The 14214-nt window shown below is 53.2% G+C and overlaps 5 protein-coding genes across 5 annotated transcripts; 3 read left to right on the forward strand and 2 right to left on the reverse strand.

The window, feature by feature from the left end:
• Positions 1-3096: 3096 nt before the first annotated feature.
• PG994_011643 (Solute carrier family 35 member E3) lies at positions 3097-4380 on the forward strand (the record flags this gene model as incomplete). The annotated part of the gene is made up of 4 exons (XM_066863052.1): positions 3097-3735; positions 3785-3955; positions 4087-4277; positions 4329-4380. The coding sequence occupies 4 exons, from the start codon at positions 3097-3099 to the stop codon at positions 4378-4380; spliced, it is 1053 nt and encodes a 350-aa protein (XP_066712162.1).
• Positions 4381-5487: 1107 nt separating this feature from the next.
• On the forward strand, positions 5488-6913 carry PG994_011644 (uncharacterized protein; the record flags this gene model as incomplete). The annotated part of the gene is made up of 2 exons (XM_066863053.1): positions 5488-6745; positions 6855-6913. The coding sequence occupies 2 exons, from the start codon at positions 5488-5490 to the stop codon at positions 6911-6913; spliced, it is 1317 nt and encodes a 438-aa protein (XP_066712163.1).
• Positions 6914-7149: 236 nt separating this feature from the next.
• PG994_011645 (uncharacterized protein) lies at positions 7150-9293 on the reverse strand (the record flags this gene model as incomplete). The annotated part of the gene is made up of 3 exons (XM_066863054.1): positions 7150-7245; positions 7307-9085; positions 9174-9293. 3 exons carry the CDS (start codon positions 9291-9293, stop codon positions 7150-7152), a joined length of 1995 nt encoding a protein of 664 aa, XP_066712164.1.
• Positions 9294-11238: 1945 nt separating this feature from the next.
• PG994_011646 (uncharacterized protein) lies at positions 11239-11907 on the forward strand (the record flags this gene model as incomplete). Its single annotated transcript, XM_066863055.1, has 1 exon — positions 11239-11907. One exon carries the CDS (start codon positions 11239-11241, stop codon positions 11905-11907), a length of 669 nt encoding a protein of 222 aa, XP_066712165.1.
• A 332-nt stretch (positions 11908-12239) lies between these two features.
• On the reverse strand, positions 12240-13820 carry PG994_011647 (triose phosphate 3-phosphoglycerate phosphate translocator; the record flags this gene model as incomplete). The annotated part of the gene is made up of 5 exons (XM_066863056.1): positions 12240-12692; positions 12782-13416; positions 13489-13494; positions 13551-13663; positions 13735-13820. The coding sequence occupies 5 exons, from the start codon at positions 13818-13820 to the stop codon at positions 12240-12242; spliced, it is 1293 nt and encodes a 430-aa protein (XP_066712166.1).
• Positions 13821-14214: the final 394 nt, after the last annotated feature.

A 14214-nucleotide genomic window follows, 5' to 3' on the forward strand; every position in this document is an offset into this window, starting at 1 on the left:
GTCGAGGTAGGTCAGACCTAGACCATGGGAGATTGGTTATGTGTTATGTTCACTTGCTGAGTCAGGGACAAGAACGAATGATAGCAACGTTGTACGAATACACCATGTCTCGAACAGGCAAAGGCACCACCATCTTTCAGCTGTTGCACAGGAGGCCCGATCTTGCAATTTTACTCGTCGATTCCAGAACGCATGCCGTCTGCTTCTAAAAATCACTAATGCCGCCTTCCGCTCTGCAATTCTGTGACGAGGCTCCCTGGGACCCCTCTGGACCGTCGGGGCCAAGTCCAGCCACCCCACACGGGTGAGCCAAAACTCCCTATGAGTATGAAGCCCGTGGGTGGATGAACTGATGAACGAAACCCGTCTGGCCTGTTCGCCGTTCCATAACACTATTTGTTAAGACTGCGGTACTAGAGCGTATGTAGGTACAGCCGGCAGTATCCATCCTGCCATCACTCAGGCACGGGAGAGACACTACTGGCGACTAGTACCACCGGTCCCGACCGATTCATCGGCTATCGATATGCCCCGAAAGGCCCTGCATCGGTGCATCCCTGACGCGAATAGGCTAATCTAGATCAAATGTAAATTCCACGAGTCTCTCATGCCCCTTCTTAAGCTCCTGTGTCCCTTTGTTGCATCACCCTGTATAGTGTAATACTGATACTCGCTCTTCGACTTTGCCTATTCGGAGAGTTGCATTGAGCGACTCTTGAAGCGGATAAAGACATGTTGGTGTGTTGGCTGCGATGCAATGTCCACCATGATGTATGCCGATTAGCTTGGCAAGGGGGCTCAGAGACATTAAACCATGCCAAGCCAAGCTGATGATCGTATGTATTACTATGTAGGTACGTGGGGGGCAAGGGGTCAAGCGACTCGGACAAGCGGTGCCGACTTCTACGGGGCTCTGCCATCTGCACAATACGGGAAGGATGCCGCGAGGACACCGGAGGGGCATTTTTGGAAGATCTCCAGAGCAGATTGGAGCGTATAGTCTATCTGGATCTGACCGAGGTGGGCGAGAAGGAAAAGACGCGAAACGTGCATGGACTGCCCATTTGAAGTACGTTGGGTCCGAGTTCTGCCCAAGGAGGTGATCCTTGGTATGTAGAGCTCAGCTACATTCAAGGCTAACCTAAGCTGCGAGTTAGTGAACACGCTGACACGGGGCTTCTGCTTCTTCCAATGAGCCCGCTCCCAACTCCCCAGAAAATCCATTAGAGCGCGCCGGCGCCGTCGTATCTGGGCTCGTGTAATCCCTATTTTTTCAGCTCTGACGTGAGAGGCCAATAACCTGCGCAGTACATCTCACGAGGTCAGATGCAAGTATGAAGTACACATGCAGGCTGCGGGCAGTGTATGGTTCGGCTTGCATTGAGAGCAAATGGTGTGAAAGTGTGTATCGTATTACTATTACTACCGAGGTAGCCTTGTCCCATGATCCATCTATCGCTCCCGACACGAGACTTGTGTTTTGGTAGTTGTTCTCCTAAATCAAACATTCTGTAACTTTGTGGCATTCCACAAATTCCCACTCTCCACGATTGATGCTCGGATTGTTCGGGTTATACGACTGCAGGGTAGCTGCAAACGCCATGCTGCAACACACATACCCATCTGCCCATCTTCCATGTCTTCCGTGGAGATGATGTTGGACATGCAAATGCACCGCCCAACGTGGGTGGCACCAATACGCACTAACACAAGAACTGCACGAAGGCTGTACACGTACACGTGCAGGCCTACAACCAGCACCCAACAAGACGAGAGTAAAAGTAATCTAAAATTGACGAGTACAGTATGCTGACAGGTAGGTATGTAAGGTGTACGGGTTCTCATCTCATTAAATTGCCTATTAATAAACAGGCAGGCAATCGGAAGGACTCAGTCCAATATACCCCACGTTCTCACATTCATACCTACTGTTGCACAGAACCTGCCAGACCTAAGCGTGGCCTAGAAGCGCTAAATGAACAAGATTGAGTCTACGAATTCTAGCCAGCAGGGATATCAACAACGTCGACGTCTGCTTTTGGCAAAGGAGCTGGCAGAGTACATATGTATGGGATATGTATCCATACCAGGCTCTGGCAGCCAGCCACATGCCACTACAGAGGCAGCGCGTATAATTGATTGACGTGCCCTGGCGACTTACTGCTCTGCTCCCTTCCAGCGGGCCCCTGATCAGAACCTGGTCACCTTCCTCCCCCCTTGTTCACTTTATCTCCAGCTCCACTCCAACTTCAGTCTTCAGCTGCTCCAGTCTTCGGCTCCAGTCCCAGCAGTCCCTGGAAACGTTTCTTGACGCAGCTTACTTCGCAGCGTCGCTTTTCCTGTGCCGTTCAAGCCGTTCGTTCCTCCGGGAGGTTCCCGTCTTCCAGGCTACAATTGCCTTCTGGTGCTGGCGAGGCGAAGCGTAACTGCAGGTCTATCTATTTCGATTGGGGCTCCGTCTGGAGGCATTCTTCGATTTCTTCTTTTGGATCTTCTTCTACTTAAACCGACCCCACTAGTTAAGGCCAGGCACCACATTGAGACAATCCAGCCCAATACCCTGCAACCCCCCCCCCAAAACGACTCAGCTTGCATTCATTCATTCGTAGTACAAGTACTGTAGACTGGACAAGCGCATCACGAACCAAATCCCACGAGCCAACCAAGCCTGGATGCCATTCGGAAATTACCTACTTTACTGCTCGTAATCGCGCGTGGCCATCTTTCCTCCTCCTCCCCTTCATTGCTACCAGTCCAGTCCTCCCTCGCATCAAGCCAACTTGGCATCAGAATATTTTATCTCCATTTCGCTTCCTGTGCTTTCGCCCACCCTGTTGGCCATCACGTCACCAGACTCCATACGCCCATGACAAGCACAATACTGCTGCAAACCTAACCTATTCTATCTGTCCGTCTGGGAAGCTCCTTGAGTTTTTAGAAACCTAAATCTGCACCTCACACACCAAACCCGACGACCTGGAACTCCAGCGCGCGGCCCGCCAAGTCAACTGCCACCACATCTAAACAGCGCCATACCTTTCTTTTTTGTTCTGTTTCAGTTCACTTTGCAACAACATCAATAAACGGCATCCCGAAATGGCTCCAGGCACCGCCCACGCCGCAGGGCCGGCATCTGTTGCCTCTTTATCGACGGAAGGCGACAATGAGAAGTATAGCAGCTTTGATGGGGGCAATCAGGATCGCATATCTCAGCACACAGCCGTGGACGACGCAGAAGCTCAAAACAGCCGAGAAAATGACGGTCTGCTGGGCAAGAACGAGGACGACGACCAGCAAACGCATCCCCAGACACCGGAAGCGCCGCCCAAGAAGAGCGGCGGCATGACCACGGCGATAATATGGATGGTTGTGAATACTCTGGCCACCATTGGCATCGTCTTCACCAACAAGGCCATCTTCTCGGACCCCTCCCCTGAAACTCGTGCAACTCAGCTTCGCGGCATTCCACTTCTTCGTCACCTTCCTCACGCTATTCATCCTGTCGCGGCCACAGCTGGCCTTCTTCGCGCCGCGCAGGACCACCATCCGCGAGATTCTTCCCCTTTGTGTCGCCATGGCATTGAACGTCATTCTGCCAAACTTGTCCCTGGCATTCTCCAGTGTCACTTTCTACCAAGTCGCACGGATCATGCTGACCCCTACGGTCGCGCTGATGAACTTTGTGCTCTACAAAGCCACTTTGCCTCGAAACGCCTTGTTGGCTCTGATACCCGCGTGCATGGGTGTGGGCATGGTCTCCTACTACGACTCTCTTCCGACAAAGGACGCCAATGTGAAGACCACGTCCGGCTTGGGCGTCATGTTTGCATTCTGTGGTATTTTCGCCTCGTCCTTGTACACAGTCTGGATTGCGAGCTACCACCGAAAACTGCAAATGACCAGCATGCAGCTGCTCTTCAACCAGGCTCCCGTAGCTGCTTTCCTATTGCTCTACGTTATTCCCCTTTGTCGACACCTTTCCCACCTGGACCGAGCTGCCGGTTAGCCGGTGGGTCATGATATTGATGGTAAAATCGCCCTTCAAAACCGCATCGCTCGTGTACACGGGGCTAACAACTAATCCAGTCCGGCGCTTTCGCCTCCCTGATCAACATCTCCCAATTCTTCATCATTGCCAAGACCGGTCCGGTTTCTAGTACTGTTGTTGGACATCTCAAGACATGCACGATCGTTGCGCTCGGCTGGGCTACTTCTGGTCGCGGAGTCGGCGATAAGTCGGTCATTGGTGTCCTCATTGCCGTAGGAGGCATCGTTGCGTAAGTATTCTCTCCACGGTCATTTCGAACTACCAAACTAATGTTGCCAAGATACTCGATCGTAATGCTCCAGCATAAGGCTAAAGGAGGTGGCAAAGCCTAAAGGAAGGGGAAGGGCTTTTGATTTCTAGGCGCGATACGGAGTTTGAGGGATGGTTCGGAGCATAGCGACCTACACTGCCTTTGGGGATCAAGTTCCATACTCGTATGGCGTGCAGAGTTGTATGTCACTTGGGAGTTCGGTTCATTGTAACGAGGTTATAGAGGTCGCGAAGAAAGACGTCAGTCCATAAACTACAGGAGAGGGCGGCAGCTCGGGCTCGCAAGGTCTTCCATGGTGGGCGTTTTGGTCATCCCAATCAAAAGAAAGGGTTCGCCCCTAAAATTCCTCTATTCAAACGATTCCATAAGTCGCGAACATCTCAAAACCCTGAGTTTCAGATCTCTGCGATCCCAACGATCTCCCGGGCGGATGCTCGAACGTGACCCGCAAAAGACTGAGCGGAGCTGGCAGGGGGCAGTAAGGCTCCGGAATAATACGACATGACAGTTTTACTTGACTACCACCCACAGTTCAGGAGTCGTCCGAGCAGCTGTGTATGTCAAATCCGAGTCTGACATTGACGAGTTCTTGACATCGAGAGTCCGACCTGAACCCTTTCCTCTACACAGCCTCGCGTCACGGAAAATACACCCGTTTCCCCTGTTGGCGCCCCTGCAGATGGAGAACGTTAAATATCCTCCTACTATAGGCCTGCCAAGTGAAGCGAAGTACCACATATCCGTCCAGCTTATGTCGTGGAGTGTCTAGGAATACTCAACGATGCCTGGAGGATGGCGATGGGTCTTTAGGGAATGTAATGGTCTATTACTTCACTTGCAGGAGGGTCCGGATGTGAAGCCAATAGACATCTTCCCGCGCTGCTATCGCTTCACATTTGTCACCGGTGAAACATTCCCAGCTTCGCTGCTTGGAATGCTTGTTTAGATATACGATGTCTTAAAGGCATATGATACGATAGATTACCACCAGCGACCACATCGCCAGCTATCCCTTCGCCAGCTATCCCTTTGCTAGCTATCCATCCGCCAATACTTTGTCGTTAGTTTATCACGTCGCTAATTATCCCAATCTCCATAATCTGCCGCCGAGAATCGAGGGTCACCGAAACGCGCAACTTTGGAGTTCACTTTACCCATAGTGTTATAGATGACGGCCTACTCGTTATTGTCGTCGCCGCCCAGGCCGTTGCTGGCGAGACACGTGACGAGATGCGGTCTCATCTGCGTCGTCTGCGCGCTCACCCTTCTCCTGATACCGGCGATGACTCTATACGGCGGCGCCTATTATGCCACCATTGCGGCGGCGGCGGCGAATCGCCCGGTGGCCTCTTCGGCGAAGATAATACCGGACCATCGTTATCGTGGAGGCGGCGGCGGCGGTGATCTCAGCAGCAGCACCCTTCTGACGATGACGACGGAGTCCACAAAAGCAGAGGGATCAACCCCATCGGCCAATCCGGAAGTACAACAACGAAACGAATACGTAGCCATCTGCCTCGCCGTCCGGGACCAGGGCCCGGACCTGCCCGAGTTTTTACAACACCATTATTACAACATCGGCGTCCGGCGCTTCTACATCATGGACGACGGGTCGCGGCCGCCGCTCTCGTCGCTGGGGCGGGACGGCGGATACGGCGTGCCCGCCGCGGCGCTGACCTTTGTCTACCACGACGAGTCGATGCGCGTCCACGACATGCAGCACAAGGTCTACAACGACTGCATCAACGTCTGGGGCGCGAACCACACCTGGATGGCCTTCATCGACGCCGACGAGTTCCTGGACGTCTTGGGGGCCTCGCCGCCGCCGCCGCCGGCTCCTGCCACATCATCATCTTCCTCTCCTTCGCTATTGTCTTACTTGTGGCCATCTTCTTCATCCTCGTCAACGGCATCCTCCCAAGCCAGCAGTAGCACCAGCAGCAACAAGAACACAACCACTGGAGGGAACGGCGTCGGCGGCGTCGAAGAACAAGAGAGCTCAGAATCCATCCTCCGCGAGCTAGAGCCCCTTCCGCACGTCGGCGCGCTGGGCGTGAACTGGCAGATGCACACGTCCAACGGGCGGCTGACGCGGGCCGACTCGGTGCGGGCGGCGTACACGGAGTGCATCTACGACGACCCGGCACACCGCGGCGAGGGGTCCGACAACAAGCACATCAAGTCCATCGTGCGCGTGCGCGACTACGACCGGCCCATCAACCCGCACAAGTTCGCCCTCCGGCCCCCGCAACAGGTCACCGTGGGCGAGCACAACGACACCGTCGCGCACTTCGCCTTCCGCCAGCCCATCACGCGCGACCGTCTCAGCCTGCACCACTACGCCGTCAAGAGCCGGCAGGAGTACGAGGAGAAGATCATGCGGAGCAACGCCATGAGCGCTCCCAAGAACGAAGGGTTCTGGAATCGTAAGTTTCTTGTTTTCCTTAAAAATAAAAACACTTCCTGTTCCCCATCTAGAGAAGCAAAATCAGCAGCAGAAAGTGAGAGTCACGACTAACCGCTTCTTTTTTGCAGATGTCGAGCATGATCTACCTCATGTAGAATGCAAGGACATGTTACGCTGGATACAGTGATCAATGTTGTAAACTAAACAAACTCCATGAGAGCTTGAAGAACCATAATAGACGGGGTATGATCAATTGTATTAGACTATCCTTCTCTTGAGAGGATGTACAGTACTATAACACATCAGTGTAATGCGCAGCTCTGAAACGCCATATCCATAAGGGCGCTTATCAGCGCTGGGCTTTGGTCGGGCTCAAACGACCTGTTCATTGATGCTATCATGCGAGACCCTCCGCATAATCATTCAAGTCTCCTCGATCTTCTGAATCTCGGCTTTGGCTTCCTCCCAGGCTTCTTTGTTCTTTCGTGCCCATTCGATCTGGCTTTTTGCATATGCAAGCTGTACGGAATATGTTAGAAATACGCATGTCGGATTATAGAAGAATGCCGGTCAAACTCACCATGTAACGTCTCAGATCATCTTCCTTTTCGCCTTGGAATCGCTTCAGATCCTTCAGAATGCTTCCACTAGCATCCTTCACGTCCTGGGCAGCAGCAACCTGGGCCTGCTCGAGGTGCTCAATACTCTCATGAGTCTTTCCCATCGTATCACGTCTGGTCCGCTCAGGGTCCACGTCTACAACGCCCTGAACAGCATGTCGAATAGGACCAAAAATCTTGTTAGTAATGGAGTTGGTGCTGGGCATTTTCTTGTGAGTAGGTGGTGACCGCTCAGGGGCTCCAACTCGTGCCGAAGGCGCCGAGGAGAAATCGCCATGCGTAGGGGGGAAATCGGAATCAATGGAAGCCGTATCCTCGCCGCTGCTCTCTCGATGATGCTGCGACGTGGAGTTCTCCTTCATACTCGACGATCGGCGGGGTGGCTGGTGCTGTTGTTGTGCGCTACCAATCTGCTGGCTGCTACTGAGATATTGCTCAATCCTCCGAGCCTCGGCTTCGCTTCGTTCAAGTTGATCGAGGAGCATGCGCTTTTTAATAAGTTCGTCATTGGTCATCTCTTGCTGTACCCTCTTCAGTGTCCTATAGCGAAGAACGCCCCGAATAACGCTGGCAAATTGAGCATTTTCGCGCATGGGCTCGGCAAAGCTGGCGCCCAAGGAACCGGCCAGCTCTTCTGTCGCTATGTACGAAGAGTCGGCGGCCTGGCCAACACGCTCGATAGCTGCAGCGAGTGAGGAGTCCTGCTCTGAAAGGGCGAAAGCGTTGTACTTGGCACCTAAATCAGACATATCCCCAGATAGCGCCGTCAAGTGGCTCAGTGTTCGACGGTTGACCTTCTCCATCGAGCCCATTAGGAGGTGCTCCATGTCTTTGATTGACGCCTCGAAGCTGTTGAAGTAGGGGTCCAGCTCCTGTTCGGTTAGGCTATGGGTGTCAGGTGGAAATCGCTGAAGTATCTGCGGTCCGGTCGTAGCGCTAGGGCTATCAAAGGTCGAAGGAGGGCCAGCTGCCGATGCGCCCTTCAACTTGGAGGAAGTAGCAGGGATCGGAAGATGCGAGTGCGCGTCGCTCGGGTTGGCGGTATCCAGAGGAGGTGCCTTAAGGATGGACTTCGGGATCGAGGCCACGGGATGGCTTTGGAGAACTTCGTTCCAGCTGACGTTAGGATCCAGGAACCTCCACCAGACACCATCACTTAGTAAGTCATCCATCTTTCGGCAACGGTTAAGAAAAACTGCCAACATGCGCTTTCTCAAGTCGATTATTTGTTGATCTTGCTTGGCATTGGTAGGGTTTGCGGCGTAATCGGCCATGGTGTGTTTCTCGGGTATCGGAGGAATGATGAGAGTCGGGTGAAGTCTAGTGAGCGCATCTCGTAGGGAAGCGAACTCGGAGTATCGGCGGCGAACCTCCAGGTCGCCAGTACGGATCGTGTAGACGATATAGCGACCGCCACTTTCCACGCTCTTGCCGGCATCCGTGATCATGATGGGAAGCTCAGGGTTCTCGTAGATGATCTGCTCGATGCGACTGCTGTATCCACCAGCCTTCCGCCGGGAAACTTGGGCCCGGGCCTGCGCAGCATACTCCTCGTCACTATCGGCGTCGCTTACTTCCTGGCCGTACGATTGCGGAGGGGGTGGCGCCTCCTCGCTAGTGGTGGAGGGCGTCTGTGGCTCGGCGAAGCGCGGGTTGTCTGCAAATATCCATTCGAGATCAGCTTCATTCGGTGGCGAGGGAGGGTTTTCCAGAGGAATGTCATCCCACTGGACATCCGCCTGGGAGCTGTTCATGTGGCCAGACATAGCAGATGGAGGGACGCATCAGGCAACGAGGATGGTGCAGCTGCTTTGCAAGTAATGCCACAAATATGGACTTACAGTCGCGAGGGGTCGGGGAGGCAGCATTTACAGAAGACGAGGTCACCGAATCCCGCCTGTCAAAGCTGGTCCCATATGGGTTGTTATCTTCCTCGTCGTTCCACATCTTGTTGCTGCGCGGCGTTCACAAACAATGCGATTAATGAGTCGACAATCAGTATCAATCCGAGGCGTGACCCGGTAATCTTAATGTGATGATTGGTCTGGCGCTCGTTGTAATTGCTATGGGCAAGATTACCTCAGACTCGAGAGCGACGGCAGCGGCGACAATCCCAACAACAATAGCAATGCGGCCGCGGGCGAAGCAAGGTGGGGGGAAGGTGGGAAGAGAGTGACGAATGAATGTGTCGCCTAACACAGCAGCTTCACGAATCTAGTGAATGATATGCCTTGTGGTCATTGTCTTCATGTGCGACGACAGACGGTATCATAAAAGGGCAGCTTTGATTCAATGGGGGAAGAAAGATGATGTGCGACAACGAAGGTGTAGATGCTCATGGGGAGTGGGGGGGGGGGATTAGCATTGGCTACACTATGGAAACCGGGTGCCTTGACTGGGCCCCAGCCTTTAGGTCAAGTTAAGCCTTGGAAAGCGAGAGCCTGCTTTGATTGGGATTGATCGAGACCGATGACGAAGCACTGTCAGGTCCGTGCTTTTGCTTTGCTTGTTGCTTGGGACTACTGGACCACTTGCCTAGCCTAACCTTACGGGGGCGGCCAAGATCGATCTGCAGTGCTCAAGTGCGGGACATTTCCATCAGATTGATGTGACATGGAGCCCGTTCATTCTTTTCCCACATGCAGTATATTGGTAAGATACCTGGTAAGTAGTTGAAGATATATGTCAATCCGTACACATGCATGGTAAGTCGATGTTATACCTTTGCAATCGTTGGCCTGGCGAATCAACTTCAACCGGCTGGCGTTCTGTCACACGTCATACGTCACAATGCGTGGCAACCGCCAACTCGAAGTGCAGCATCAGCATGAAGCTGAACGCACTTCAAGCTAGAGAGCTGGCTACATATAGGCCTCCAATGGCCTCCGCTTTCAATGAGTCTTTTGACTCTGTCTCCATCTCGACCAGTCAGTTGTGTTGTGGCAATAATGAGGCTCTTGAACTGCCGCACCCAGACTCTAAAGGAGTTCCTACAAGAGCCGCCGCCTCCGTATGCCATCCTCTCGCACACGTGGGAATTGGAAGAGGTCACCTTTGAACACTTACACAATGAAGTCATTCAGCACGAGACCGGGAGGGCTGGTACAAGATCCGAAAGGTGTGCGAGCAGGCCCTTGAGGATGGCTTGGACTACCTGTGGGCCGATACGCTCTGCATTGACAAGTCTTCTTCGTCCGAGCTGTCCGAGTCTATAAACTCCATGTTCAAATGGTACCGCGACGCGGCTGTCTGCTATGCCTATCTCAGCGACGTTTCCCCAGATGGGAGAGACTTCGAGAAGAGCCGTAGGTTCTCTCGAGGTTGGATACGTAAGCAGAGAGAATTTTGATTGACATCTTGTTCAGAGGCCATGGTTGGTGATCAAGACGGGAGAGTGTAAGCAACAGCCACTAATCCTTCACTTCCCATAGTCCAGGAGTTGATCGCACCGTGCGAGCTAAAATTCTATGGTCGGCGTTGGGACTTCGTAGGCCTCAAGTCAACCATGCTTGACCAGCTGCATAGCATCACGGCCATAGACCCCACAGCCCTCCAAGGCGGCAGCTTGCACCTCCTTAGCGTGGCCCAGAAGATGTCCTGGGCATCGCGGCGACAGACTACACGCTCCGAAGACATGGCCTACTGTCTGCTGGGCATCTTCGACATCTCAATGCCCATGCTATATGGCGAAGGGAAGCGGGCCTTCATCCGGCTCCAGGATCAGATCGTGCGAGAATACGATGACGCGACACTTTTCGCTTGGAGAAGCAGCGGCGACGGGGACGATCACTATCTCACTGGCGTCTTCACCACCTCGCTGGACGCCTTTGCCGACTCGGCCAACTTCTACCCTTGCCAACCTCGCTGGTCGAGCTCGAAGCAGTTCGACCCCATGACGGTCAGCAACCGCGGCGTGCAATTCGTTGCTCCAGCTCGCAAGTTTGACCGTCAAATTTTCGGCCGCGGCTACGAGATCTTCCACGTGCAGCTAGCCTGCAAAGAAGTAGGCTTCGACATGAAACCCCGCCTGCGCGCGGGCATATACCTGGCCAAGCGCTTCGGCACTGGGGACACCTGGTCGCGGATCTGGTCCACTGAGCTGCCGTCCTTTGAATCCTGGACAAAGTACGAAGTAAACAGCTTCTTTGTGCTCAAGGAGCGTAGCTCTCTCCAAGACCTGATGTTGGCGGGCGGCATCGGCGACGTAACCGCTTTATGGGTCCGGACTTTGCCGCCCGCGGTGGCCTGGCCGTACCGTCTGGCCTTTGCATATCCGCCCTATCAATGGGATGAGAGAAATAAATTGTTCCAGGGGTTTCACTGGGGCAAGCAAGAACCATTTGTCCTTGCTTTTCGCAAGTCGATGACACATGATACTTCTGACGGCGCGCTGGACGAGAATCCGGCATCGTCATACTTCCTTGTGGTCCTAGGTATAAGAGAACTGGACCAACAACAGTTGGGTGAATGGTCAAAGCAACATATATGGTTCCAAATTAAATGTCGAGGGGTCGCGGCTTACGGCCAGGAACGTGAGACGGGAGATACAGAACCTAGATAATGGGGAAATCATGGCGATGTGTGAGAGGAAAGGAGATAAACAGTATTTGTGCCGAGGAGACGGCTGGCTTCTGAAGTGTTATGTTCAACTGGAGGTGGTATGTGACCAGCACCTCTTCTGCGCCGATATCCATTTGCGGAAAGCCTAGCCATGTCTGGTCGGCGTCACACCGTTACCATTGTCTCTTAAATCCTGGAGTGTATGTCACATTGATCAGGCGGAAGTCGTATGGACGGCCTGTCTCATGATTGTGAAATACCATAAACCCTGCACGTCTTTAGGGATTAAATTATTCAATGCTCTATATCCCTGTCCACACCCGCAAGCCTCTTTCAGCTGTTTCGTTCGGCAGAAACAGGCTTCTCTACCGTAATGGAAGACGGCGTTTTCAAGCCACTTTGTTGCGGCCCAGTCTCTAGATCATCTATCTCGTAAACATGGTCTACCTCGTCCGAAGCTGGCAGACTAGAATACCCGCCCCAGGGGGCAGCCAGAACCCTACGAAGCCGGCTCATCATCCCGGACTCGGGTTCTGATGTGGCTTCGGATTTATCCGACTCGGAATTTCCAGCTTGGCCCTTTACCCAGGATCTGCACATCTCGAAGTGGGCGTTGGTTGTGTCGGGGCCCATCGAATAGTAGAACATGCCCACGAGCGCGATGCTGTACCCAAATGCTTGCATCAGGGTGACCGGGGCGCCCCAGATGAGCATCGATGCCACGACGAGCAGAATGGCTTTCAAGATGCCCGTCAGGTTCATGGCCAGGGCCGATGTTCTCCCGATCTGTAGCAATGTCAGTCAAGTTCTGTATACTTCCAATGAACCTGGGATCTGGTAGGCTGTTTAATAAAAAGCACGTTCTTAATACTTACCAAGAAGACGCTTGCCACGTTGAGCATGAAGGCTATGAGACTGTTCAAACCCAGCGCCGGCACTCCCACCCTCTCCAGGTCGGCCCAGTTGAACCGCGGCACCTCCGTGAACAACGACACGATCCCGTTCAGCACGGCGCACACTGGGGCGTAGTAGTAGAGCCCGACCAGCGGGTCCATGCGCGCCCCGTCGCCCGCCTCGCGCTTAAGCAGCACCTCGATCAAGAGGAGCCGCATGCTCTCGGCCAGGGTCCCGCCCAGCGCGAACATGAAGCCGAGCCAGTTGAACTGCGCCTCGGTCACGGAGCTGATGAGGACCCCGACAACGATGACGAGCACGTTATAGAAGACCGTCATCTGGGGGCTGGTGATGCCCATGCCCCAGGAGATGAGTAGCGTCGTGGCCGGCGCGAATGCCTTGAGCATCTGGAGAAACGACACCGAGAGGAAGAGGTAAGACAGGTTAGAGAAGACCAGAGATGCCGTGTACAGCATGCCGATCGGCAGAATGGCGCGCAGATAGATTCGACCTGTGAGGGGAACGGTATGCCTCGAGTTGAGCAACGGTGTGAAGCGAGCTAACAGTTGTGTCAAGGCAGTTGCTGTTATGAGATGCAGCGTCGTAAGGATGATAGCTATGAGTTGTCGTTAGTGATGGAGCTTATTGCAATGCCTTGATAGCGTGATCTGTAGAGCGATATACTTACGGTAGCCTGTACATTTTGGTTAGTCTAAATACTTGTGAAATGTGTATATGAGTCCAACTTACGAAATCCAGCTGTGTCGAGTAGCCATTTGTTGAAGAGGATAGTGAGGTTACTGAAGAATATCCAACTCCTAGATACGATGTTAGCGTCCGTCTCCTGGTGGCCATCGAGACTCCTGGATATATCCAAGGCAGCCTTCACATAGAACCTCGCCAGAATCGCCCCCTGATGAATGGAGACACTTACGCAACATAGAAAGCCGGGTGAAGCTGCCTGATCTTGTTGTCCCATGCCGCGGGAGCTGGGAGGCTCCCATCCCGAGGTGAATGCATATCCGAGAAGCTCCCGAGGGTATGAAGGCTGAAATATTTCCGACTATATAAGTAAGTCAATCATCCAGATGCTCTAGATAACGAAGTATAGACACAATTCAAGCGCGAAATCATGACGAATCTCCTGGTTGATACGGGCTCTCCCAAACGGGTTTCCCGAGTCTTCACACTGCGTAGAGTCACTTCTATACGTACTTTTCAAGTAACCCTTGGTTTCAACCGAACGTGCAAGCTATTATCTCTGAAGCTGCTGTAGATAAGTAATGCAGTCGTACTTATAGACCAAGAAGCAAGCCCCAGGCCGGGAGCAATGGGTCCAATAGGAATATGGCAGGAGCAAGATTTGGAAAGGAAGGGTGGCGGTGGAATAGGCTCGTGATGCCGAGATGGTCGA

Source organism: Apiospora phragmitis (assembly GCF_038363925.1).
Source record: "Apiospora phragmitis strain CBS 135458 chromosome Unknown utg000010l:1.0-9815664.0:1.0-9183399.0, whole genome shotgun sequence".
In the NCBI taxonomy this organism is placed as follows: Eukaryota; Fungi; Ascomycota; class Sordariomycetes; order Amphisphaeriales; family Apiosporaceae; genus Apiospora; species Apiospora phragmitis.